Source organism: Python bivittatus, unplaced genomic scaffold (assembly GCF_059951505.1).
Source record: "Python bivittatus isolate LINGU-HERP-01145 unplaced genomic scaffold, Pbiv_v1 ctg000010_np1212, whole genome shotgun sequence".
Lineage (NCBI taxonomy): Eukaryota > Metazoa > Chordata > Lepidosauria > Squamata > Pythonidae > Python > Python bivittatus.
In genome coordinates this window covers 893,871-919,089 of record NW_028277029.1, presented here as the reverse complement: position 1 = coordinate 919,089, position 25,219 = coordinate 893,871, and the positions used below count along the sequence as shown (strand labels likewise).

Here is a 25,219-nt window from a genome sequence, read left to right as displayed (position 1 = left end):
GCAGCCATACAAATTGAAATAATAAATAAAGATAAAAAATAAATGCGCTCAGACTGCTAACATTAATAAGTGTGGGAAGAGCATGACCCCACTTCCATTTTCAAGGCTGCAAGGCATTCTGGGAAAGGGCCTATTCAAGTCGGTGGGACTGACTCCTCAACAGCACAGCCTCGTACAGGATTGTGCTGCCTGGACAGAATCCGGTCAGTAAGCAGAAGAGCGGAGTCTGGGACAAGGGAGTTGGTGCCTCCTGCTGTCAGGAGGGAAGAGGCCATGCTGTGTTCACTGGGCCGGGATCGTCTGTGTGCTGGAGAGTCCCACGAAGGCAGCATCGACAAAGAGACTGTGGAAAGCGAAGGGGCGACAAGTGGCTGGAATGGAGGGAGGGGAAGGCGAGATGTCGCTGCCCTCCCTTAAAGGTGAGCATCCTGGAGAACTGGCGAGGTGCGGCATGGCAGATATTTACCCTCCCTTCAGAAAGAGGATCCAGGGAACAGGAGACAAGTAGATCGCAACCCTGGAGAAGATTTAGAACAGAACATGAGGGGTCAGTGCGGATTGGCTAGGCGTAGAAGCTAAAACGTCCCTGGTAAGTTTCGGAGTTCTGTAGACCAAATGCATCTTAATTTCGGGAGAGCCTCTGATGAATTACCCGATGACATGCTGACTAGCAGGACAATGAAGAGGATCTGTGACTGGCGTGAAAGTTGGTGGAGATCTTGATGAAAGTAGACATAAAGGGAGTATCAGGTGGCCAGTGCTAGTCCTGTCAGCTCCTTAACCTTCTGATTCATGACTGGGCTGATGAGGCGGAAGGAAGGCCTATCGCATTTGCTGATGACACAAAATGGGTAGGGAGTTAGTACCCTCGAAGATGGCAACAATTTCAAAATGATCTTGAGCAGCTGGAGAAATGGGATGAGGGGTAAAGGCAAAAGGAGAGAAATTAATGGAGATAAACTACTGACTTAGGAAACAAATCAAATCAAATCAGATGCCCAGAAGGAAAGAGCTGGTTCTGGGAGAAGAGATGACGGGATTAGGACTACACAGCCTTGAAAGGAAAGGCCTTTTCGGGACCTTGAGAAAAGGTCACACAGAGTGCCAAGACAGTGGGCTCAGTTCTCCAGACAGGCAGTGGGCTCCTGTGGTCAACCATGGATGTGGTCAAGCCAAACAGCCATCTCTCCTGCATGTTTTGATTTGGCTTCCTGCCCTGAATGGGATGACTCCAAGACCCCAAATTTCCCTTCTCTCAAGCGCTGCTTTTCGTGCTAAGGAAGAACTCCACACGTTAGGTTTTCAATGCATGCCCAGCATTTTTCTTCAACAGAGTTACTGCAGGAAAAATAGTTATGTAGGTCTATTTATTCAGGGTTCGAAAGGTCCCTTGGAAACAGGGAATGTTGTGTCAGAAGTGGGATTAGTTTTAATAGATTTCACCAGGTCCTTAATCCAGCTCCTGATCCTCTTGAATGAGGGGCTGGAATGTGCAGAAGTGTGCCATGTGTTCAGCCTATGTCAATACCAAGAATACAGGCAAGATGGAGGGATGACATGGATGCTGGCTTTCGTTCAGTTTTTATTCTCTGGGAAAAATGTCAGTCCTGCAAAAATAGGGCCTGTCTACTCTGCTATGTGGAAAGTACAGTTTTATTGATAGGGATAGGTGAAAAAATTAGTATTTGCTTAGTTACTCATTTGTCTGACTCCATAATATTTATTTGGATCCCATTTCCTCATTCATCTAAGAATTTGAAAAGGAATTCATACAAATTAGATGCATTTCATTGTGCTTTTCTCCTAATCCATGTATTTTTCTGATTCATCTGTATTTTGGGCAGAGTGAGCTAGACACATGCCTGGAAAAACTGGTAAAGATTGGATTTATCGACCTCTTTTTGCTCCAGGAGATCTCATTCTTTAGTTCCCCTTCTTTTAACTGACTTTCCAATCTCACTTGCAATACCGAAGCAGAATTTTATTTCAAAGGTTGATCTGTCCTGCAAAAGTATTTAATACAACTTCCTTTCATTGTTCCTTGGGCACCATTAAAGCAGCTGATTTTCCTGATCACAGCATTGTGTTAAGGACTGGGCGGAAGCAACAGCCTGCCTTTATCTTTCCCTCGAACGAACAAGAGTTCCTGCCTGTCTTGTACAATTGGGATAAATAGTCGGCAAGGCCAGTCCCATGTAGCCTCCTGCAGCTGGCGAGCTCCCACCACTGGAGAGGCTCATTGTTGATGGGCAGCGGAGTCTGGCACATGAAAAGGTATCTATGCTGTTCTTAAAAGAGGCAACATGGCTCATGCTCAGTGCGGCTGAGCGTTGGCCAGCAGGCCGAAAAGTAACTCCAGGGTCCATTTATAAATGTAAGGAGGGGAGATGATTGGGTTTAACATTATTGTTCTGATTGTGTTGGATGCAAACAACTGTTCCTGGAATGAGAATTGGGCAAAAGCTGTGTCACAGCTTCTTGACTAACAATGTGTTGGATGCGATGATCACTCCTGAACTTTGGATAGGACCTGAAGGAATCCCAAGAGCTTACAAGGTGGCTGGTCTTGCGTTGGGTGTTGGACTCCTGGTTAGCAGTGAAGTTCGCTAGACAGCCTCCGCCTGGGTTATCCAAGGGGATCTTTGTAAGGTTGCATTGAACTCAAAGTACTTTAGAACTTGTTCTGACTTGTGATTCAAAAGACAATGCTCCCCATGGGGCGCTGTCCTAATTTCTAGGTCGTTTTGACTACTGTATTTAGACAGTGTTGGAGTGACTGCAGTATTTCTACACAGGTTCCCAAAATGTTTAATATTGGGAACTGACCTGACTAGATATGAATGCCAACAAAAGAAAAAACCAACAACCGATAAGATTTAGCTAGGCTAACATTCTGCCATCCTTCCTTGGAGCAAACCCAGTTTAATCCAGAGATAACAGAATGGTGCTGCACAGTATGGATTTTTCTCCTAATTACTCTTTTTAAACAATTATTTCATAGATGACTGGGTCCAGATTCTTCCTGCTGCTGCTCTTAGCTCTGCCTGTACCGGCACTGGGTAAGAAGACGTGTGGTCCATCCTTTGCCCACTCAGTCATACTATCATCATGACATTCTTGTTCAAACAACTTGTGAAATTAGTACAAGCTTTTTGCTCAGAGCATAGTTACGCTACAAAATATCTCACTTCATTACCCGATGGTGGCTGTCAAGTCATTAATATGTATTAACACTTTACCAGCCTCCCCCCCCCACCCCAGATGTCTCATGCTATACCTGTTTTGTTCCATGCAGTGACCTGGTCTGATACCTGGACAAAGGATTGCAAGTAGTTGGAATCCAAAACTTATTGAGTTTCCTAAGGGAATCCTAGCAAACCACATGGTGGCTTAGTGTATATTAACAAAAACTCTCATTTTCTACTGGATCAGTAGTGCTATAAGAGGAAAGGAACACTGCTGCATTTCCTACTTTGTCGTATCCCAGGTCTGTGGGCTTTGCTAAAAGAAAAAGAGGCAGAGAGGAACCCCAAGGACTCCCTTGCTTTCTGTCCCTCCTCCTCTTTTGCTGCAGCTCGTGTTCCTCACATTCAGTGCAAACCCTGCCCAGCTCTTTTTTGACTTCATTTCATGCAGGGGTTGGGGCTAGGGTAGGCCTTTTAAAAAATGTTATTGACTGGGTTGGGGCCATTTCAGTTTCTAGTTTGTCCCTTTGCATGCTGACCGTTGCTGACATTTGTCTCTCATTTGAAAACGGTAGAACTGCATAGGACATCCTGTGCTTTGGGCCTCCTAAATTAGCTAATCATGGTGTTGCAGGGGAAAGAGAAGTCTCTCCACCATTTGCACGCTGTAGCCTCTTCGGAGACGATCACATTAAAACCTTTGACGAGCTGCTGTATGATTTTGCTGGCGATTGCAGTTACCTGCTGGCTGGAGACTGTGAAAAAAGATCTTTCCTATTACTTGGTGAGTTTTAACTGCATTTTGAACATGCTGTTGAATGCCCCTTGGAGCCAGAACGTGGTCTGAAGTTCTCCAGTTCTTGGCAAATTAGAAGAATGAGCATTTCAGTTAAATGTCAGGGAACTTCCTAGAGTTGGGAGCTGTTCCACAGAATATCATGTTGCCCTAGTGGATTCTCCTTCACTAGAGGTTTCAAATGGATTTTTGATGTCTGCCTATCAGGGATGATGTAGCAGTTAGATTTCTTGTGCCATCAAGTCACAAGGCTAGGTGATCTTTGCAGTCTTTCCTATGATTCTTTTCCATTCCAAGAAAAGCCATTTTGCACTTCAATTAAAGATGGTAGAGAACTTCTTTTCATCTGAAGTTTCCTGCAGACTTACGTGGTTTGCATTTTCCATTTTTTGTGTGTTTTGCCTGTGCACGTAAAAAATTGGTGAATTGGATGCTCAAGGTGGTCATCTTTACTTTTTTTTTTTACCATTCTCTGTGGACACCCCTGGCCTTGAAGGTTTTACATGACTTTTAGAAATCAGCAGACCGAAGAGCTGGTATACTAAATGCATGTTTAACAAAATAAGAACAATTGTTTCTCATAATTTACCCAGAATTGCTAAAAAGAACAAGCAAATCATTGTTAGGAGAAACGCCATGAATCACTTGTTTCGTTTCAGGGGACTATCGCAATGGGAAAAGAATCAGCCTTTCTCTGTACCTTGGAGAATATTTTGATATCCATTTATTCTTAGATGGCACTGTGACTCAAGGTGAAAAGAGGTAAATGTTTTGGTCACCTCAATAGCGAGATTCCAGAATCAAAAGAAGTGCATTATTTTCTGCACCTAACACTAAGGAAACGGGTTCTTCCTCTTGTAACAGGATTTTAATTCCGTATGCCTCATATGGAGTCTTTCTGGAAAGGGAAGCAGGCTATTCCAAGCTGTCCAGTGAAGAGCATGGCTTTGTGGTGAAGATGGACATCAGCGGGAACATCCTTCTAAGCCTTGCAGAGAAGCACTATAACAGGACTTGTGGACTCTGTGGGAATTTGAACAGATTTGCCGAAGATGACTTCATGACCCAGGAAGGTGAGCATTGACATTGTATGGTACAGCATACTTTGGTGTTGCCTTCCTTCCAGCAGCGTTCACCTGAAAGCTGCAAATTAACCTAGCCAAGGAAAATACTCCGCACTCGTGCAGCTCTTCACTGTGTCTGGAGTGCAGCTCTTTGCAAGGCATCAGTGTGACCAGCCTCCCCGTGAGGTGGGAATACCGAAGGGGAGAGTGTGGCAACCAGGTGGGTTCACCAACCTGAGGTAAAGCTTGTGTCTGAGAGGTCCAGCTTCTGTGGCTTTGGACACTGCTTTACGTGGCCTCCAAGCTTTGGCGCAGCTCTCCAGAGACCAATCTCTGGTTCTCAGGACAGTCTCCTGAGGATTTTTGAAGAGGTTCAGGTTGACTTTTGGGCTTCTTGGATAGGTCGGCCTGTGTTATTCCGGACGGCAGCTTTCCCATATTTTTCAGGATTATTGACATGGAAAGGAAAGAGGGAAAGGCCATGAATGAACAGGTTGTCCAGGGAAAATGGTTTATTTCAGGATTCAGTTGTTCTTACCATTAAGGATTTTTTCCTAAGCCGCCTCCTCTGTCTTAAGCCCCTTAGATCTCATGTAGACTCCCAGAGTATCAAAGACGGCCCTTCAGATTTTGGAACAGCGATATCATAGCATTTCTCACCCTTGTATCCTCTGAGCTAAAGGTTTCCTTACCCAGTTTTGTTCCCATATCCCTGGGTGCCTGCACTGCAGACCTCTCAAACTTTCCGGTTGGTCTAAATCCTTCTGAACGCTCAATAACTTGACATGCCAGTTCAAACTGATTTAGCAAAGAGAATGTTCATTTGTCCTGCCTTGCAAACCATGGTTGTCTTAACATAGTCTAAAAACACATGTTTAGCTTGTGATTACCTGAAATCCCCAAATTGTTTTTACATGCACTGCTGCCAAGCTGTACGTTCCCATCCTATAACTACCCTGTTCAGTCTTTATTTAGAGCGTGTTTCTCAACCTTGGCCACTTTAAGAGGTGTGGACTTCAACTCCCAGAATTCCCCAGCCAGCCATGCTGGCTGGGGAATTCTGGGAGTTGAAGTCCACACCTCTTAAAGTGGCCAAGGTTGAGAAACACTGATTTAGAGGCTAGATCCTGAGTTTTACATTTCTCTCTCCACCCATTCTATTAGGGGCAATCTGAACTTTCTTTCTAGCTGGTGCTTCATACCTCCCCCAATTCTCCCTCTTCTGAAAAGCTGATAATCAACATCTCTCCCCCCATTTATCTAAGCCCTGATAATAAAAATCCTAGCGCGTACCAGATTTGGGATCACGCCACGCCCTCCTTCCTTCCCATACAGTGACTGATTTACTGAAACCAAGATAAAGGACAGCTGTTTACTCTAAGGGATAAAAAGGGTTAACATTGCTTTAACAGGATTTATTTCTTAGCCTGGCTCCTCCTGATCTCTGGGTGGCTGTAAAGATGTCTCCAGATCAGCTCCTTCCTCATCTGTTCTCCTCTGTTCCTGGGCGCTCAGACTCTCGAGCTGAGCTTTAAGCCCATGTTCCTCAAAGCGGACATTGTTCCGGCCACCTTCTTCTTGGAGAAACTGCACAGGGCTTGGATCCAGAGCAGGGGCTGCCTGTTCACCGCCCTGTTTTTCCCACAAAAGCTTTAAATGCAGAGCCTGAAAATAGTGTTTACTGCAAACAGCGGCTTGAGGGCAAGCGACAGGGTATGAGTAGCCTTTAGCAACATGGAAGGTTTTGTCCTTGCTACAGCAATGACATGAGTTGGGCGTGGGCCCGCTGCAAAATGTGCCTGTAAAAACTTCATCACCTCTACTTCAGTTATGGCTGTACAAAGTTTAAGAATTTAGCATATCTGATTAAGACCCTGGGCAGCTGTACAGAAAAAGCTTACTAGAATAAAATGTTATGCAATTTGAAACCTTTTGGAAAGGGCCATTAAATTAACAGCCAAATGTGAAAGGTCTCTTTTCGTTGTTTTTGACAGTGTTCCAGCTCTGATGATTCACTATACCTGAAAAACATCTCTTTTTAATTAAAAAAAAAAAAAACAGGGAATGTTGACTCAGGTTAAGAATCTCCATGATTGGGAAATTTTCTAAATGGCTCAGAAGAAAAGAAAGCAAGAAAGGACAACGTATTTTGGGCTCTGTGCAGAACTGCAGGGTCGTTGAGAAGCAATGTATATTTTGCTCCTATCAAGCCACCAGCAAGCAAGCTGGCTACTTTCTCCAGATGCTGATGGCAATCCAAGAAGGCTCTATCCAGCATCCTGGCCCGCATTTACACTTGTAAATATCAGTCCAGCTGTGGGCATCTGTTGGAGATCTGAATTCAGCAGGAGCCCTTGTGACAGCCTAGCCTCCTGAGCGTGAGCGCAGGGCAGAAAACATACTGAGTAATTAAGTAGTGAAATTCCCATATAAGACACTTTCATGATACCATTGCCTTGGATGCAAAGTATGGACCAGCCCAGCTATCAGGGAAAGCTAGCAAACATGCTTTATTTGAAATAAAAGCCGGCTTTAATAGAAATACACGAGGATAGAAAAGCCTCACTTCCACCTAAGCTACATGTCGAAGAGAAGCAAGAAAGAAAGAAAGAGAGAGAGAGAGAGAGATCTTGACTCTTAAGCACAGGGAATTACCAGTAGGTGAGAAACAGATCCAGGGGTAGTGGGTCCAGACCCTTCCCCTCATTTGGTTCTTGCCATTTGCTTCAGGGGTCCAAGGTGCAAAGGGAAGAGGCCATCCCCAGCGGTCTTTGCAAGAGGGGAATCATTCGAATACACCCTCCCTCCCTCCCATGAGTCCTGTAGTCCGGAGACCCAGCTTTTAAAGAAAGCATTGAGTCCTTGTTGAGTCTCCCTTGGGGCCAGGAACACCTTCGCCAGTGCCCTTTAGAAGATCTGTCCCATCTGACTCCATTTTATTCTTGATTCCTTTGACTTAAAAAAGAGGGACCTGTGCATGGTGGCAACCAAGGCACCTGAATTAGCTTTGTTTCTGAGGATGCTTCCGGACCCCAAATAGCTAGGCCCTTGGGGCATCTTTAGCACATAACGCTGGAGAGCAGCAGATCAGGGTTTTGTCTGGGAGGGTGCCAAAGTTCCAGCAAATGGAAGGAGTTGCAAAAGTAACCTCACACTTTGGTCTTCCGGTAAATGGATGCTGCCCTCGATGAGAAACATTTTGTGAATAGTCAGGGGGGTGGCGGCTGTTTTGTGTGAATGCCGACAACGTGCTCTAGAAAATCCTTATCTGCCCCCAGGCCCCAGAAGAGGGTGAAGCCATACGCTTCCCGCTTGAGGACCGGGTCGCTTTTCCGGCTTTTCATCTGGGAAGGAAAGTCAGCGAATGAGCAGCAGTAGACAGGCTCAGGTTTTTTTTCTTTTTTTAAGGAAGGAAATTTCCAGTGTTTTCTCAAGCGAAGAAATACCTTCTGTAAAACATGTTTGCAGCTTCATTTAAAAAAAAGATAATTCAGAAATTCAGGATTTTTCCATATCTGTGATCAGATAGTAATGTGTCTCCCCAAAAACAGAAGGTAGGAGCTAAGTTCACAATCTCTCTTTTTTTCTCATTGAGCAATTATTTTAAGAAAAGGATTCCTTCTCTAAAAATAGAAGGTAGGAACTAAGTTCACAGTCCACTTTTTTTTCCCCTTCAATTGAGCTCTTCTTTTAAGAAATAGATTGTGTTTCTGAGGTTGCAAATGTTTGAAGTTTCTGTCTTGCCAATGCCTTTGGACAGAGTCTGATGCTCTTATCAACTCTTCAGTTCCATCTCTCCTTCAAACAGTGTTCCCATGCTCGGGGGATGAGGTAGGACTGTCATGCAGGGTACCCAAGGGCTGTTATGCAGTTTCCTGGTGAGTTAAAGCTTTACTTTCCAAACAGTTTGGAAGCAAGTGGAATAGAAATGGATGGCAATGTTGACTGATCAGGGTTACATCCTGCTTTTCATTCAGGAGCTCCCTCCTTCTATTTCCCCCCCAAAAACAACCCCTTTCAGATGTTCAAAGATCTCTCATGAGCTTCTGTGGCTGAAGGTGGACTTGAACCTGGTCGTGCTAGACCCAGTCTAGCACCTTCACCCCTACACCCCATGCCTGGGGCTGGGAGATCTGTGCATGGCTGTGCAGAGCAAGGAGGCAGGTGGTCCTTCTCTCCTTCTTCCTGGATGGGGCCTCCTCTGGGAGTAAGGCAGCACACGGTTGCTGAGAAATTCACATTTTCTCATGCAAAAAAGTGACTTTGCTGGGAGGGTTGTGTGTGGCTTAAAGCAGAGGGATAAGCTGAGCCTAAATGCCATTGCATAGCTGAAGGAAGCCACATACATTTGAGTTACTTATTGCATTGCCCTCCATTTTTTTCCTTCAAACTGGCACTGGCAGTTGCGAGCAGTAATACAAGTGAAGAGAAACAGTTCTTAGTAAACTTGAATTAGCTCGTTAAAACCGTGTTTCTCAACCTCAGCAACTCAGCAAGTCCGCACATCTTAAAGTTGCCAAGGAGGCTGGTTAGACAATCCTGGAAGTTGAAGTCACCAATGGAAGAGAATAAATTTAGTTCAGGGTTGAACTGTGGAGTCCTTGGTGCTCTCTGAGCTTGGTGGTGTTCTTGCAGATGTTTCATTACCCAACTAGGTAACATCTTCAGTGCGAGAAGGGAGTGGGGTTTGCTCCCTGCTTATATACAGTAGCTTGCCCTGCCAGTGTTGGTGGGGTGTGGTTTCCTCCTTGGTAGTTCCTTGATTAGGCTGTTGTTTACTGCTTGATTGTTTGTCTGGTGTTAATCCCTGCTTATCCGGGTGTTGATTGCTGGCAAGGAGGTGTTCTGATCTTTTTGTTTCCTTTTTATTGTCTCTTTTGAATAGCATGGTTTGTCTCTATGTGCCTGTTGATGGCTGCCTTGTCTGAACGCCAGGCTTCCAGGAATTCCCTTGCGTTTTTGGATTTAGCTTGGCCTAGGATGCTGACAGTTTCCCAGTTGAAACTATGGTTGAGTCTGTCTATGTGTTGTGAGATTAAGGAGTTTTCATCGTGTCTTCTGACTGCCAGTTGGTGTCCATGGATGCGCTCTGCCAGCCTTCTGCCTGTCTGTCCTACATAATGGCTGTTATAGTCCTTATACTGTATGTTGTAGATGACTCCTGTTTTTTCTTCTTGGGCAACTGGGTCTTTTGATTGGCTTAAGATGTTTTGGAGGGCTTTCATTGGTTTGTGTGCTATGGAGATGTCGTATGATTGTAATAGTCTTTTGGTTGTTTCTGAGACATTTCTGAGGTATGGTGGTGTGATCCTTTTCATAGCTTGTGTTGGTTGTGTTGTAGTAGGTTGAGCGGTCAGGCACTTTTTGATAAAATTACGTGGATATCCATTTTGTTGGAAGATGTTGTATAGGTGGTCTGTTTCCTTTTTCTGCTGTTCTGGGTTGCTGCAGTGCGTTTGTGTTCATCTGAATAATGTTCTTCCACAGCTCCTCTTGTGGGAGGTGGGGTTGTTACTTTGGTAATGGAGCACTTGGTTAGCGTGAGTTGTTTTTCGACAGACTTGTGCTTCTAATTTGCTGTCGTTTCCTCTGCTGATGTGGATATCCAGGAAGGGTAGTGTGTTGTTGTTTTCTTCTGCCCTTGTGAATTTTATTCCTTTGAAGTTGAAGTACACAGATTTTAAAGTTGGTAAGATTAAGAAGCACTGCATTAAAAGGAGGGGGGGGGGCGCCCAGCAATTCCAATACATCTCAACAGACCAAACACCAAAAGTGCCCAGAGGTGAAGTCTTGGCTGCTGGCAGAAGCAGCTCATCTGGTCTTCCTGGGCAGACAGCCCAAGAGCAGTTCTTGAGAAGGGCAGCTTGGATGGCAGAGGGAGGAAGAGAAGAGCCTCTGCTGGAGATCTTAAATGTCTTAAAGCGTGAAACATCCAAGAGCAGCACTATGACTTTGGCTGAGGAAAACGTCAGGCAGGACATGCTGATTTAAGCAGCAGACGTGGCGCTTTGGACCAGACCTCCAGCTGAGGGCAAGGCACCCCCGTCTAGCCCGGGTTACTCTTGTGGCTGAGGCATCGGGCGCCATGCTCGGATGGGTCCTCTTAAGCACCGGGGGCAGAGAACAGCAGCTCTGGCATTTCTGGGGGAGCAGCCTGGGCTCCAGACCTCACAAGCCGACCATCTAAGGTTGTGCCTCAGAAGCCGAACAGGACCTTCAGAGCTTCTGAGGAAGGGAAGTGGGCCATGTCAAATACCTCGTAGGAGGAGAGCCGTGTTAGTCTATGGAGGCAAAAAACCAGGAACTGTCTACCACCTTTTCTGGCTACAAATTTAATTCAAAGGCCGCAGCTTTGAATAAGATTTGATAGTCAGAAAAGGGATAAATGAGACTCCTTCTGATTTTTGAATACCTTGCAATCTGTGGCCAGTATGACTGACTCCTCAGGATTCAGCTTCTGCTTGTTTTCCTTCCTCCGGTCCATTGTTAACATCAGACACTGATTTTCTTGGATTTCGACCCTTAATAGATTTTAGTCACTGGTAGAAAAATATTGTTTGTGTCCTGTTTGCTGTATCACTACAAACATGGCAGGATTCAAAACACAAGCGGGATGTGTAGCAAAATAATGTACTGGTTTGAGCCAGGGGTGACTGGGGGTACTCACAAGCTACCGCCGTTAGCTCTATGCAGTAATACAGTTTGCACACAAGTAAACTTTATCTCAGTAAACTTTGCTAACAACCACAACAGTATGAATCCCACGTTTTTAAGAAAAAGAAATATCAGTTTCTCAAGGAGAGGTCAGTCGGTCTGGGTAACCTTTTCAATCGGGCTGCTGAGTCACAGAAGTACTTGATATGAGAGATCTGGCACAGTTCGGGTTGTGTTAGTGCCAGACCTAGAATTTTTACTTCCAGGAAAGCAAGGTGCAGTTCTACAAACTTTTTATGTAGGGTACATTCAACAGATGCAAACGTTAATGCATGAAAACAAGAAAGATGTGATTGCAATCTGACCAAATTTGCCTATTTCTTCCCGCCCTGTTCAGATTTGGCTCTTCGTCCCTGCAGGATGAGGGGCAGGACTGTAGCTCAGGGACAGGGCTCCTCTCTTGCCCACAGAAGTGCCCAGGTTTAATTCTGGCCTCTCCAGGCAGGGCTAGGAGACCCCCGGGGAGCAGGTGGGTTAGTAGAGTTCACACAGACAAGAGGAGCCTCTTGTGGGCAACGGCCTCCATTTTCCAGGCCTAAAGCCCAAACCCTCTTCTTGGTCCTTCTGGAGAAGGTGCTAGAAAGGGGGGAAAGGGGTGGTCAGAAAATCTCTACCGTGCCTGTATGAGGAAGGGCCATCCTGCTCTGCAGCTGGATGCTGGGCTTTGAGAAGACCCCCACCTGTTTGTATCAGAAGAGCTCAGCTAAAACTTTCTCTGCATCCTGGAAAATGGTTTGGGGCAGGAGGACCTTCTTTCTTTCTTTTTCTTTCTTTCTTTCTTTCTTTCTTTCTTTCTTTCTTTCTTTCTTTCTTTCTTTCTTTCTTTCTTTCTTTCTTTCTTTCTCTCTCTGTCTCTCTCTCTCTCTCTCTGTCTCTCTCTCTCTCTGTCTCTCTCTCTCTCTCTCTTTCTCTCTCTCTTTCTTTCTTTCTTTCTTTCTTTCTTTCTTTCTTTCTTTCTTTCTTTCTTTCTTTCTTTCTTTCTATGAAAATTTACGCTCTCCCCCCCTCCCAGAACAGAAAGATATTTGCCAAGAGGTCAGAGCACTGAAAGATTTGTGCAAAGGGAAAGGGGGAGGCCAGGGACACGATGTCCCTTTCTGAGTGCGCTGGCATTGAGGGCAGGGAGTAAGAGCAGAGATTAGCTTTCCCAAGAGAAAATGCCATCCGGACACCCGTTAGGCAGATCAGAGAGACGCAGTCGGTCTCTTCCCCTTCGATGCATTAGGAGTGGGACCCCTTGAGGGGAGCGAAGGGTTAAGCAGAGGTTCTCTAACAGGTCCCTTCCAGGATGCTGGGATGGGAGACAAAGGATGCCCCTGATGGGAGGGCAGGCTGTTCAGCCCCTGAACTCAGCTGGTTCAAACGGCCTATTCGCGGCAGAGCTCTTCAGAGGCCGGGGGAAACCGAGCCCCCCCCCCCCCCCCGCCTTCCACTGAGTTCAGAATGAACCGGAATTCCACCACTTTGGAACTCCAGTCTGGGTTTGGAATCGGTGGAGAATCGAGGCGCAGCCTTAACATCCAGCACCTCTTCAAAACCGCCGGGGCTTGTGCCTGTCGCGTCCTGTGACACAGAGCAACGCGGAAGAGCGCGCCTATCCCCGCTGCCTGAAGCTGCTACAGTGCAGTATAATTAATCTCAGGATCTGGGCCTTTTGTTCTGCTTGCACGTGTACGCCAGATCTTGTCCGTCTGTTGCTGTTCATTTATTAATTCTGTGATTTCGCTGCATGCCATTCTAGGAGGACTGGGTGGGCGGGGGGTGATGTAAATTTATATGGTGCCTCACTCCAAAGACTTCGCCCCTTGCATGCGCATCTTTGGCCTCTGGTGGGGTGAGGGCTGCGCTCCCGCAAATCAGTCAGCCCAGGAAATTTTCCCTGGAGCCCGACCCAGTCAGAAACTGAAGGGCGCCCGCTGCCAAATCATAAATTAATTCCTGAATCTCGTACCTAATTAGAACTGCTTCCTAGAAATGCAAGAGCGCGGGATGATTTCTGAGGTTTGATCCATTATGGGAAACCACTTGCAAAGACCGTGATAGGCTTTTGGTAGCAGGTGGCAACGCAGATCTCTCTGTAACTGAATCCTTTCCTACTTAAAGTCTGGGGCTTTGACAAGGGAATCCGGATAATCAGATTATCAGATTGATATACCACTGGCCTTTCTTCTTTCCATTTCAGGGATATTGGAAGAGAACAGCTACAGCTTTGCTAACTCCTGGGCCCTGAGTAACCAGCAAAAGAAATGCCAGCGAGTGACGCCCCCGAGCTACACTTGCAACATTTCGGCAGCGGCTGCAGAGAAGGTTTGTGCAGCCTTGTGAGATTTGGAATGACAACAGGGTGGTGGGAGATCCCCCAGCCGGTTAATAGGAGATTGCAAGATTCAGTGTGTAGCAAATAATAATAACAGTGGTCCTGAAGCCACACCAAAGAGGTTCCCCAACTACAGTATTTGAAAGCTTTAACTTTACCAGGTTTGGCACCACTGACTTCGCAAACCACCACCTTGCTTGGAACTTCCTACATACCGTGAGGCTGTTTCCACGATTGGTCAGAACCAAATCATCAGAAAACACCCAGTCTCCAAACGGTGACAATCATTGGGTGAGAAGACAAGAATTCTAGTGTGCCTTAGTACACTGTGCACACCGAGGCATGGTGCAAATCAGACAGATGCTGTAACTACAGAATTTCATCCAATAAAATTAGGTCACATCTTAGCAACCCGACCAGTAAAACCAGTACTTACAACCATTAAACACAACAGCCATACTGTATTTACTTAAAGCAATGTGCCATGATATTGCATCCCTCCATGATTGAATTAGAACAGGAACTAACCTAGGGACTCTCAAGGTTAAGGAGAGTAAGGTGGGATAACCGAGCCTTACATGATCCCACCAATGAACTAAAAAGGCCTTTAACCTCCCCTAAAAGCCATCTAAATTTCACAAAATTTAAACTGGGCTGTGGCTCAGAATGGGAGCCAGTGAACCGCCCTTTGTTAATGAGACATGAGAATAGTGTGGAAAGTCCAGAACATGCCAAATGAGAGTGTATTTATTTACTTCGGAAATAAATCTCCAGACAAAGGAAGGAAGGGCATAATCTTGTACTTTCTGCAAGAAAACCTTTGCTTATTGTTAGCCTGAACTTCCTTGGGGCTTTCAGGCTCATGAATAAGTCAGAAAATGAGGCCGTTTTGGCTATCCTGTGGGATTCCCATACTTATTTGGAAAAAAATTAATATTTTCAAACCATGATAATCTAAAGTTGTTTTGTTACTTTAGGAACGTAACTTGTCTTAAAATCTTATAATTTAGTATATTTAGTTTCAGAGTTTGTCTGATTCATGAATTTAGAATTGTGACCGTGTGAGTGCATAAGAATTAGTAAGAATAACTGCTTATAGGTTTCATAGTTCATTCAAACGGTACACCAAGTTTAACATTCTGAACTTAGAAATCTTTTTTATAACGTAGTAAGTAGCGCGCTCTTTCAGTTCCTTGTGCTCAGGACGAGCCCCATTCAGCTTCCAACTCTTCGGATGCGCTCTGTCTTGGACAAGCAGAGCCTCTCCTTGCTTTCAACCTAATTTCTTCAAGAAGAAATGCTTTGCTCCCCACCCCACTCCTCCCCTAGTTCTCCGGGGCCCAGTCGGGCGTTCAGGAGGGCAGTCAGCCGCTGCGGGATGCGAGCGCAGAAGGAGCCAAGCGCTCTCTAGCATGCGCCCGCGAGGGAGATGCGCACCTCGGGGCCATGAAGGACCGGGCGGGAGAGCAGTGGGGCTCTCCTGCGGCCCCAGCGAGGGCACGGTGTCCTCCAGCAGGCGGGGGGAGGAGGGGGCTTAGGGGGTGACGCGACCCCGTCCTCTGCCCTGACTCAGGTCAACTCAATAAAGCCTTACAAATCCAGGTGACAGACGCAACGGACAAAGCATTTTTTAAAGAGAATGAGAGGATTCCTGTTAAGTTCAGTTGGAAAATACACCTGTAATACTTGTAAAAGAATAAGGGCAAATACTCTCCCCACAAGTTAACGGTGATTTTGCAATGAAAAAAGGAATTTCCCCCCCCCTTTGCAGGGTGGCATCATAATACGTATATTAGAATGGCTTTCATTGCTGCTGAATTTTTCTCTAGCAGCTGGGTCTGTACATTCCTTTATGCTCCAGAGTTTCTGCTGATGCTTCCTTTACATCACCCAGTTTTTGCTCAAAGGTGGATATTTAGTCTCTGCTTGAATTCATCCCATGAAGGAGAGCCCAGCACCCACCCGACTGGTTCCATTTTAAACTGCCCTTATTCCACAGATCCCCCCCCCCCCAAATTTCCACCAGAATCCTCCTTCCTTCCTTCCTTCCTTGTTCATTTTATTCCACTCTGGAATGAGAGAGAGCGACTCTTGAGAAGGCGGGTTGGGGGCTAAGAAGCAAAAGGAAAACTGTAGGGACTGCAGTGCCTGCAGCCTGCTTTGTCTTTCGGTCAGAAAGGAACCTGACACGTAGTTATAACGAATGCAGCCTGACGCCTATTTGTATAGCAAATACAAGCTCATAGCAGTCCTTGAAGGGGAACCCCCCCCGAAAGGATTGGAGAAGTGATGATGAGAGGGGACAAGATTTATCCGATGAAAAGTAGACTTTACAACAGAAATTGGCAGAAGCAGCAGTCCAAGGAAGCAGACAAAGAGAGAAGCAAGCTCAGCGGATGAGAGCAACAGTCAGAAGCGAGAGAGTTGAAGACTTTCTGCCCCTTTGGGTCTCATCAACAGCTTTCCGGCCATTGTAGTTGAAAGAGGCTCCGTGTGTTCGGGGGAAGAAAATCGATACTGCAGGAGGGGAATAAAAAATAGTGGATCCCCTTAATTATCGTGCCACCCACTCCACAATTGGCTAGTTTGCTAATCAGCACGTCATGAGGTGCTTTGCCAAATGTTTAATGGAGCAAAGATATATTACATTTACAACCCACATTTATAGTCTATTTAGGAGTTCCCCAATTAAAAAAAAAAAAATTAGATAAGATTAGTCAGTTAAGATTTGTTCTTAACCAATTCACGATGATGTCTGATAAGTGCTGCATTGATTCAATTACTTTTTGACTTGCTCTACAATCTTCTGAGGTCAGATTGACTAGTCTGTAGTTTCGGGGGTGTTTCCCCACATGTAAATACAACTGTAAATGCCCTCCAGGGGCCAATAACCACGAGAGATTTCCAAGAAAGAAGAGTTGAAAGCTCATGAGATCATCACAAGCTTTATTAAAGGTAAATACTCACAGGAGTAAACACCCAGTGCTTCCTGAGACGGACACTGGGTATGCATGCAATGTTCCGCCATGGCATGCCCTTGCCAAGAGGCGGGTTGGTAAAACTTTTATACCCAGCACACTGAGCATTCATTAATCATGGGTGCAGAACAGACTGTCCATTAAAGATGTGTGAGAACCGAGTTAGCAGCCTGCGAAATGCCTTCCCTGTGAACAGGCTGTGCTGTGCATCTACTGTTTTTTACACTTAAAGCTCACGCAGAAGAAATCTTGGAAGACGGGGCGGGGGGGGGGAGATGCTGCCAGGGAACAATCAGACAAAAGGGGGAGGGGCACCCATCTGAGTAATGGGCAGAGAAAGAAACATAGAAAGGACCCGTCCTAACTTTGAGGCGATAAAAAGAGACGGTGGGAGAACCGTACTTTCAGTCTTGCAAGATTGGGTTGGCGTAGCCTATCAATCGAGGAGAAGGAGCTCATCTGGTTGTGTTTCCTGTCTGTTCTGCTTGGGAGGCTGACAATGGATCACTGTAGTTTGCTTGTCCTGTTTGCGCTCAAGCGAGGGTTGTGTCAGGAAATCTGTCTGGTTTCCACTCTGCTGAGTACTGTAGGTGAGAGGCCCACCCCATTTAGCCAAACAGCAGGAGACCCTCAGCCTAAAACTTGCCTTTCTTCAAAGGCAGCCCAATCTATGGATCCCTAAAGGCATCACAGCAGGAAAACGCCGAAGAAGAGAAGCTTCTGACTTATGCAGATGAAGAAGACTTTACGGCATTGTCCAAAATATATTTGCTGTCAAAGCAGAACATTGTTCTATTAATAGCGCTCTAGCAATGCTGGTGGCTGTTGAAGAATTTCGTTTTCCATGAAGAAAACAGTTTTCTTTGTTTGCTCGCTTCGGCCTTGGCGATGCAAAGCTGTCTCTACCTCTGCTTGTGTCAGTGTGCCCCAGTCAGCTGGTGGGATCGGGGCACAATAGCCGTGGTTCAGGCGGAGGAATTTCTCTTGTGCTTTCATCCTCTGGGGCCCCGGTCCAGAAGGCGTCTTTGAGAAGAGCCTCAGTGGACGCCTTGTCTCTCCTTGTAAGCCAGAAATGTTCTGAGAGGAGACCTGAACGAGCCAAAGAGTAATTGCCAAGCAGGCAGATGACCAATTCAGCTAGGCTAATGTGTTCGTTAATTTTGGACTATGCTAAATGTTAGTTAAGGTCCATTGTAATTTAATGAAATGAGTATTCTGTGGCAGTCATGGGTTTGGACTTAAAACCTGGACTGGAGGGACAGAGTTAAGTGGAGTCCTTCTTGCTCCGTAAGCCAGTCTCCTAAGTGCCCCCTACTATTAGGATTCCCAAAATGATGGTGGGAATTCAGCCACAAAACGTTTTGTGGGGTGGGCAGTGTCTTCACCAAAGACACAACTCGGATCTATGGCTGCAGGCCTGGATTACTTCGGAATATGGTCTTGCCTCAGTTGTTGAAATGCCTTTCTGAGCTCTGTCGTTGGCTAAGGAAATCGTTGCTCCTTAGATTAGCCTTCCGGTGGCTCACTAGATTTCCACCATTTCACACAACAACCTTTGCGCCCTGGTTTTCTTGACATGAACATACAGCCTTGAGCTATGCATTTCTTTAAAAACAAACAAAAGCAAACCCCGTCTTTTGGCTTCATCCTTGGAGAGCGTTCAACACTCACGGCCAAAAGTCACCACCCCATACTGCATATTGCTTTCAAAGCCAACAGCGTCGATCTCCCAAGCCGTAGTAACTCCCTATTGCTGCTGTACTTCAGCAGAGCCTGCGGTTTAGAAGATTAAACTTCAGAAACAGACACGACATAAAAACAAGCATTCTTTTGAATACACAAATACGCAAATGAATACACGAATGAAACCAGAGGGGTTCCCGTTCAAGCTTGCAGCTAGAAACTCTTCAAAGTCTTTTCACAACATCCTCTCTAATTTAGTCCTCAGAACCTCAACTTCTCACCTGGAAAATCTGGGGCTGTTTGGAGATGGTCAGAACTGAAGTCTTTCCAAAATGTAGCACATTGTAATTTTTGGATCAGAGATGCATTGTATACCAGTGTTTCATTCTTTGTTATTTTATTCCACAGGACATATGTTTCTTTGTTTCTGTCTAAGGTTCTTATTTCAGGATGGATAGAGAGCTGTGTGAGTTTGCTTCCTCGCTGCCGCTGGAGACAAAGCATAACTTTCTAGGATGGTATAGTTAGTTAGTTAGTTAGTTAGTTAGTTAGTTAGTTAATTTTTCCTTCCTGCATTTGAGTGGCAAAGAGCAAAAATAAGGCTTAAAAGCAGCGGAAAACAACAGAAAGGCAGAAAACAGTGTCCGCCATAACAGCACAAGACCACAAGGGCGGATCAGAAATGCTCTTTCCCAGAGCCAGGATGTCATTTCTCTCCGTATATTTGTGAGATAATGGTGGTCTCTATATGTGGAGGCAAGTTACGCCTCAGCAGTAACAGTTTTTGCCAATTTTTGTTTTGTTTTGTTTTGTTTTTTGAAATACTTCAAGAGGATCACCTGGTCTTGCCTCCACCGTAGGTAGAAGTCTTCAGGAAAGACAGCGTGCAGATCAGAAGCCTAACAATCCTCGGCCTCGGAAGCAGTAGACCCTCTCCCCTCGCCCCCCGTTTCATGAGATGCTGGTCTTCTCTATCTGCAGGACTCCATAGGAAATTGCCAGCTGCTAAAAACTTCATCGGTGTTTTCTAAATGTCATCACCTGGTGGACCCCGAAAAGTTCATTGGCCTCTGTGAAGAAGACATGTGCCGGTGTGCCCAGGACAGAAACTGCCACTGCCCAGTTTTTCTGGAGTATGCTAGGAGTTGCGCTCAGCAAGGCGTGATCCTGGAAGGTTGGCCCGCCAGCAGCGCCTGCAGTAAGTTTTCAGGATTAGTGCTCCTAGGGGACGGGGGTCTAAGTGCTGGGTTCAAAGTTGCAAGTTCTCCGTATGCTCCTATGGGGAAGGGGCGCAAGCCACTCATGCAATGTTGCAGAACTCTAATTCTACAGCTTTCCAAGTCCTGCTCGGTCAGAGAACAGCCACGCGCTCTTTACAGTCCTCAGTCTTCAAACTGTGTCTTGTCCTCCGACGGGCTTGGGACCAGGTGCCTTCTGTGGGGGCTCAGGGCACAAGTTCCGCAGCACAGGCAACTTCTGGCCAGGGAAGATTATTTTCCTTGCATGCCAGGTCCACACGCCTGCCCTTGCCCACCTGGACTTGAAAGTAAACAATCCATGTAAAAAATTACATGTATTCTGTATCACAATGTACCCAACAAAGAGCAAGAAAGAAAGATAGCCAGAGAGGTGTGTTTAAAAGCTGAGAACCATAGTACAAAAGCTGGAGAAGGGTAGATCTTGGAGCATTTGTCCATGAGTGGCTTAAAGTGTCTTCTGGAGTCCTCTAATCCTCGCTAGGCAAAGAGAACAGGCTTTCTATCCCTTCAGCGATGGGTGGCTGGGTGACGCTGAGAAGATGCTTCAAGGGAAAGGATCGTGGAGCTGTGAGCCACACCTGTGTCCAGGAGACCGTTCAGGCTGGGGGCGGCTTTTAGATTAGCTACGTTATGCTGTGGATAATTCCAACTGCCTCTATGTTAAGAATAGAACCAAAGTTATTCTGTAGCATGATCCAAAGCATGTTTATTCAGAAGTCAGTCCTACTGACTTTCAAAGGAACTTAATGAAGATTGCAACACAGTCATTTAGCATCACGACGCAGGGCGGAGAAGGCATCCAGAAGTGGAAATGCAGCAGTTACTTGCAATTAGAAGTGTGTATCAGTTTTGCTCGAGTGGGGAAACAATGTCTATCATACAGTGTTTCCCATGTGTACATGTTACTGAGCGCACTCATACGTGTGAAGAGCATTGGGGTTGGCGGGTTGGGCAGGGGGGAAGAGAAGGGCACTTTTGGCTGAAAAGCCACCTAAAGCTATATTTTCCCATTTTGGGGGGATACTAATAATCTCAGTGAGACAACTGCAAAGCTGCTCCCCTGAATCTTGGAAGCTGGCGAGGGGGGACCAACGTCTTGGAGAGGTGAGGTTAGTACAGCAAAACGGGGGCCGCTGCCTTGCCAACCGGCTGCTGGCTCGGTGTGGGTTAGGCCGGCTCCATCGCTGCATTTAGTCTTGAAGCTTTTCCCTGTTCTGAAGGCCTCTGTGCTGCTCAGAGTCCAACATGATCGGAGGGGCATCCAAGCCTAGCCCGATAGAAAGATAGAAAGAAAGAAAGAAAGAAAGAAAGAAAGAAAGAAAGAAAGAAAGAAAGAAAGAAAGAAAGAAAGAGAAAGATAGAAAGAAAGAAAGATAGAAAGAAAGAAAGAAAGAAAGATAGAAAGAAAGAAAGAAAGAGAAAGAAAGAAAGATAGAAAGATAGAAAGAAAGATAGAAAGATAGAAAGATAGAAAGATAGAAAGATAGAAAGAAAGAAAGAGAAAGATAGAAAGAAAGAAAGAAAGAAAGAGAAAGATAGAAAGATAGAAAGATAGAAAGATAGAAAGAAAGAAAAAGAAAGAAAGAAAGAAAGAAAGAAAGAAAGAAAGAAAGAAAGAAAGAAAGAAAGACAGACAGACAGACAGACAGACAGACAGACAGACGGGGTTGCATTGCCCCGGATCGAGCCAGATGCCGTCAGAGCTGCTTGCAACTTCGGACTGAGAATTCGCTTGGGAGCTTCGCAGCTGGGACAGTTGCCAAAGCCCAGATGCACTTCTTGCCAGTTTATACACAGTACTGAATTTCCTATCTGGGGAGGCGTCGGTCTGAAAAGCTGAAGACCGTAGAGAGGGTCCAGGTTGGACAGGTCCCCCTCTGTCCTCTGACTCAAGAGGCGCTTGGTTGGTCCCCGCGAGGCTCATTTCCCCTCACTTCTGCCGCCTTTCCAGAGCCGAGATGCCCGGCTGGCCTGGAGTACCGAGAGTGCACGTCCCCTTGTGCCAAGAGCTGCCAGAGCCTGGATATCAACGAGGTCTGCCCAGAGCAGTGTGTGGACGGCTGCAGCTGCCCCGGTAATCGATGGACGGCTTTGTTTACGGCGGGGGTCTTTGGCCCACGGCGTCTCCCATTGCACGGGGAGAAGGAAGCCCTGTCCCTTTTGAATGTCTAGAAGTATCTATTTGTCCCCTGCACGTGTGTTCTCTCAAAGGACTACTACAGTGGTACCTCGGGATACGAACTTAATCCGTTCCGTGACTCTGGTTGCAACTCGAGTTGGTCTCAAGTCGAGGTAAAGTTTCCCATAGGGTTCAATGTAAATCTGGTTAATCCATTCCGCCCTCCGAATTTGGTCGCAACCCGAGGCAAATTTCCCCATAGGGTTCAATGTAAATCCGGTTAATCCGTTCCACCCTCCGCCCGAATTTGGTCGCAACCCGAGGCAATTTCCTCTTCAGAGCCTGACTCCCGCCAAGCCTGCTCTGCATTTTCTTTGGAGCCATGCTAACATGCACACCAAAAACCTTCACAAAACACCGCAAAACACACCACGAGCCTCACCAAACATCTCCTTGCTACCACGACCTCGGCCACAGGAAGCCGCGACTGCGTGACAGCAGGGAAAATGGCCGCGGATCCGGTTCGTAAGTAGAGGCAAGTTCATAACCCGAGGTAAAATTTTCCTGCCAAAGCTGGTCGTAACCCGAAATGTTCGTTAGTAGAGGCGTTCGTATCCCGAGGTACCACTGTATTTAATAAAAAGAAAAAAGGGATTATGCACTTTCCAGCATTAACTGGGGGTGCGCAAGTTCCTGCCTCGCCTCAGAATTACTTCTGAGGGCCTTCACTGTTCAGGGGCGAAAGGAAAGAAGACGCGCCCTGCGGGAGCCAGGCGGGGCGAGACTTGGTGCCCTTTTCTTCGGGCAGATGCTCTGCTTCTTCTAGAGGGGGTCGGGACTGACTGCAAGGGGGCGGCTTTCAGCGGTGCGGGGGACCCGTGTCACGTGGACTCCTCTGCTGGGTGGGAAGAACTCACATGGTGGCCATAGGCACTGAGTGCGTCCCGCGGTATTTTAGGAGGCGTTGGCTCCAAGGCACTTTGTTGATATGGGGCACTAACCGAGCATCCCGTTTCCTCGGGTGAACGGAAGGTGTGCGCTAGAATTAATGCCCTGTCCTGTCCTTGTACACGCAAGGCGAGCCAGCATATGGGCAGGCAAATCATTTGCATGTCAGCAAAGAATTTTGTGCTCCAAAAATCTGAAGGTTACTTTCCATGCTTTATGCTGTGGCTTTATGTCCGAAAACGTGGTGGGGCGGTGGGAAGGCGCTCATCCCTTGAATGACCCAGGCACATCCATGAGAGTCACCTCCGGGACTTAGGGTTGGGCTGGCTTTGCAAAATGGGGCTAGTCTGCAGGGCTGAAGCCTCTGTCTGTCTGTCTGTCTGTCTGTCTTCAGACGGGAAGCTCCTAGATGGTGGCGTTTGTGTTGATGCCCCAAACTGCTCCTGCATAAATTCTGGCAAGAAATTCCCTCCCGGCTCTTCGGTTTATCAAGACTGCAACTCATGGTAAGTAGGACCCTTGGATGAAATGTGAAGAAGACCCTAAACCATAAGGCTGGGCCAAGTCAGGGCCCTTCCGCTTCAGTGCTCTGGGCAGGGCGGTGCCCCAGGGTGCGCCCGGGAAGCTCACACTCAGGGACAGGAGAGCGACAGCCCTTGACGCCTGCTCTTCACAACCGGCATTTTCGGCACCTCGCTTTGGAGCCAGAGCGCAGCCGCCTCAGAGCTGCGAGATGAGGACTGTCCCTCCATTCGTGTATCTAGCTGGCTATGAAAGTGGGCGAAATTCGCCTCTTTTTCTTCCTACAACAGAAACACGCATAGCTGCCCTGTACAAATGGCAGTGACATCCCTGTGCCAGGATGTCACCATGCCGATTGCCTAATTCACGCCCTTTGCAAATGACACCGAGACACCCATGACGTCACTGTGGCTCGGGCCTGACGCCTTTGTTTCTAGCAACTTAGCCTGTTTCCCTTGGGTGCGGGCTGTGGGTGAGGGCATTTCTTTTCACCGTGGAACTGGCAAGAGGTGTGAGAAGAGGAGGCGGGCTGGGTGAGAGTTTCCGGACCGTCTGACTGGCCAGCTGGGGGAAAGGCGGGGCAATGACTGGCTCTCTCTCTGCCTGCTTGCATTTTCAGGCTGGCCGAAGTGAGAACGGTGGGGGGTTGCCAGGGCCTCGGGGACAAGGGGTGCCGAGCAGGTGACGTGAGATGCCTGGGAGGGCAGGACTTCCTTGTCTGTTGGGATCCTGGCGTTCTCTGAGCCCGGTCGTTTTCCTGCAGGGGTTTCATTGCAGGCTAGGCGGCACCACCCGGGCAGGGGAGTGGGGAGGTCACTGGCTGTCTCTGCATCGTCGCTTGCCCTGCCAGTCTGGGAGCCTTGGCTGGGGTGGGGTTTCTTCCGTGATGGCTCCTTGATTAGGAGATTGTTTCTTCCCTGATTGTTTAATGGGCGCTGCAATGAAATGCAGATGACTACAGTCAGGGCAATCCAGACAAATAAAGGGTAATTCATTAAATGGATGTAATGCAGTGCGGTGCAAAAAAATAACAGGCAGAAGTTGTTAATTAAACGTCTTCAATGTTTAATTTCATTTTCGCGGCCCTGTCCAGCTTTGGAGAGGACTTCACCCAACCCACTGCTCTGTGCAAGCCAGCGCACCCTTGCCCCCCGGCCCTGGGGCAGCCAGTGGGACCAGTGCCAAACTGAGAGCAGCTGGCAGGAATCAGGAGGGGTGAAGCATGTCAACAGTCCTCCTAGAGGAAGGGAGCCCGGGCCCAAGCCCAATCGCCCTTCGATCCGTGAAACCAAAGCACCAAAAAGTAAAGGCCCGCGGAAGGTTTATTGTATTGCAGTACTGCAGCAATACCCTGAGACCCCACGGCCAAAACTCACCTCCACGTCTCGTGGGAGATCAGTGATTGGATTTCTCAAGGTTTTTTCATCCACAAAAACAAAGTGGAGAAATCTGGATCTGAGCCGGAGGAGCGGGAGAAGCACCCGATGCTTTCCCGGTCGGGGGTTTCCACGACGAATTGCTCCCTTTCTCTTGCGAGAACTGCTGCAGAATAAAAGTCAGCGGCCACCAGGACCTCTTGGCGGTACCGTCGAGCGGCGTGGCATCCCAGCCTCAATAAATAAAGACCAAATTCC

At 47.0% G+C, this 25,219-nt stretch overlaps 1 protein-coding gene across 2 annotated transcripts in view; it reads left to right on the top strand.

Annotated features, from left to right (window-relative positions):
- The first annotated feature begins 2,082 nt into the window (after positions 1–2,082).
- The window catches only part of VWF (von Willebrand factor), a 139,974-nt gene continuing 116,837 nt past the window's right edge, over positions 2,083–25,219 (top strand). For both annotated transcript variants that reach the window (XM_088145230.1, XM_088145182.1), the window contains exons 1-9: positions 2,083–2,274; positions 3,002–3,059; positions 3,820–3,969; positions 4,641–4,743; positions 4,846–5,054; positions 13,942–14,066; positions 19,719–19,935; positions 21,948–22,070; positions 23,458–23,569. In XM_088145230.1, coding sequence (XP_088001356.1) covers positions 3,002–3,059; positions 3,820–3,969; positions 4,641–4,743; positions 4,846–5,054; positions 13,942–14,066; positions 19,719–19,935; positions 21,948–22,070; positions 23,458–23,569 — 1,097 coding nt within the window. In that variant the 5' untranslated portion in view covers positions 2,083–2,274. The remainder of the gene's footprint in view (positions 2,275–3,001; positions 3,060–3,819; positions 3,970–4,640; positions 4,744–4,845; positions 5,055–13,941; positions 14,067–19,718; positions 19,936–21,947; positions 22,071–23,457; positions 23,570–25,219) is intronic.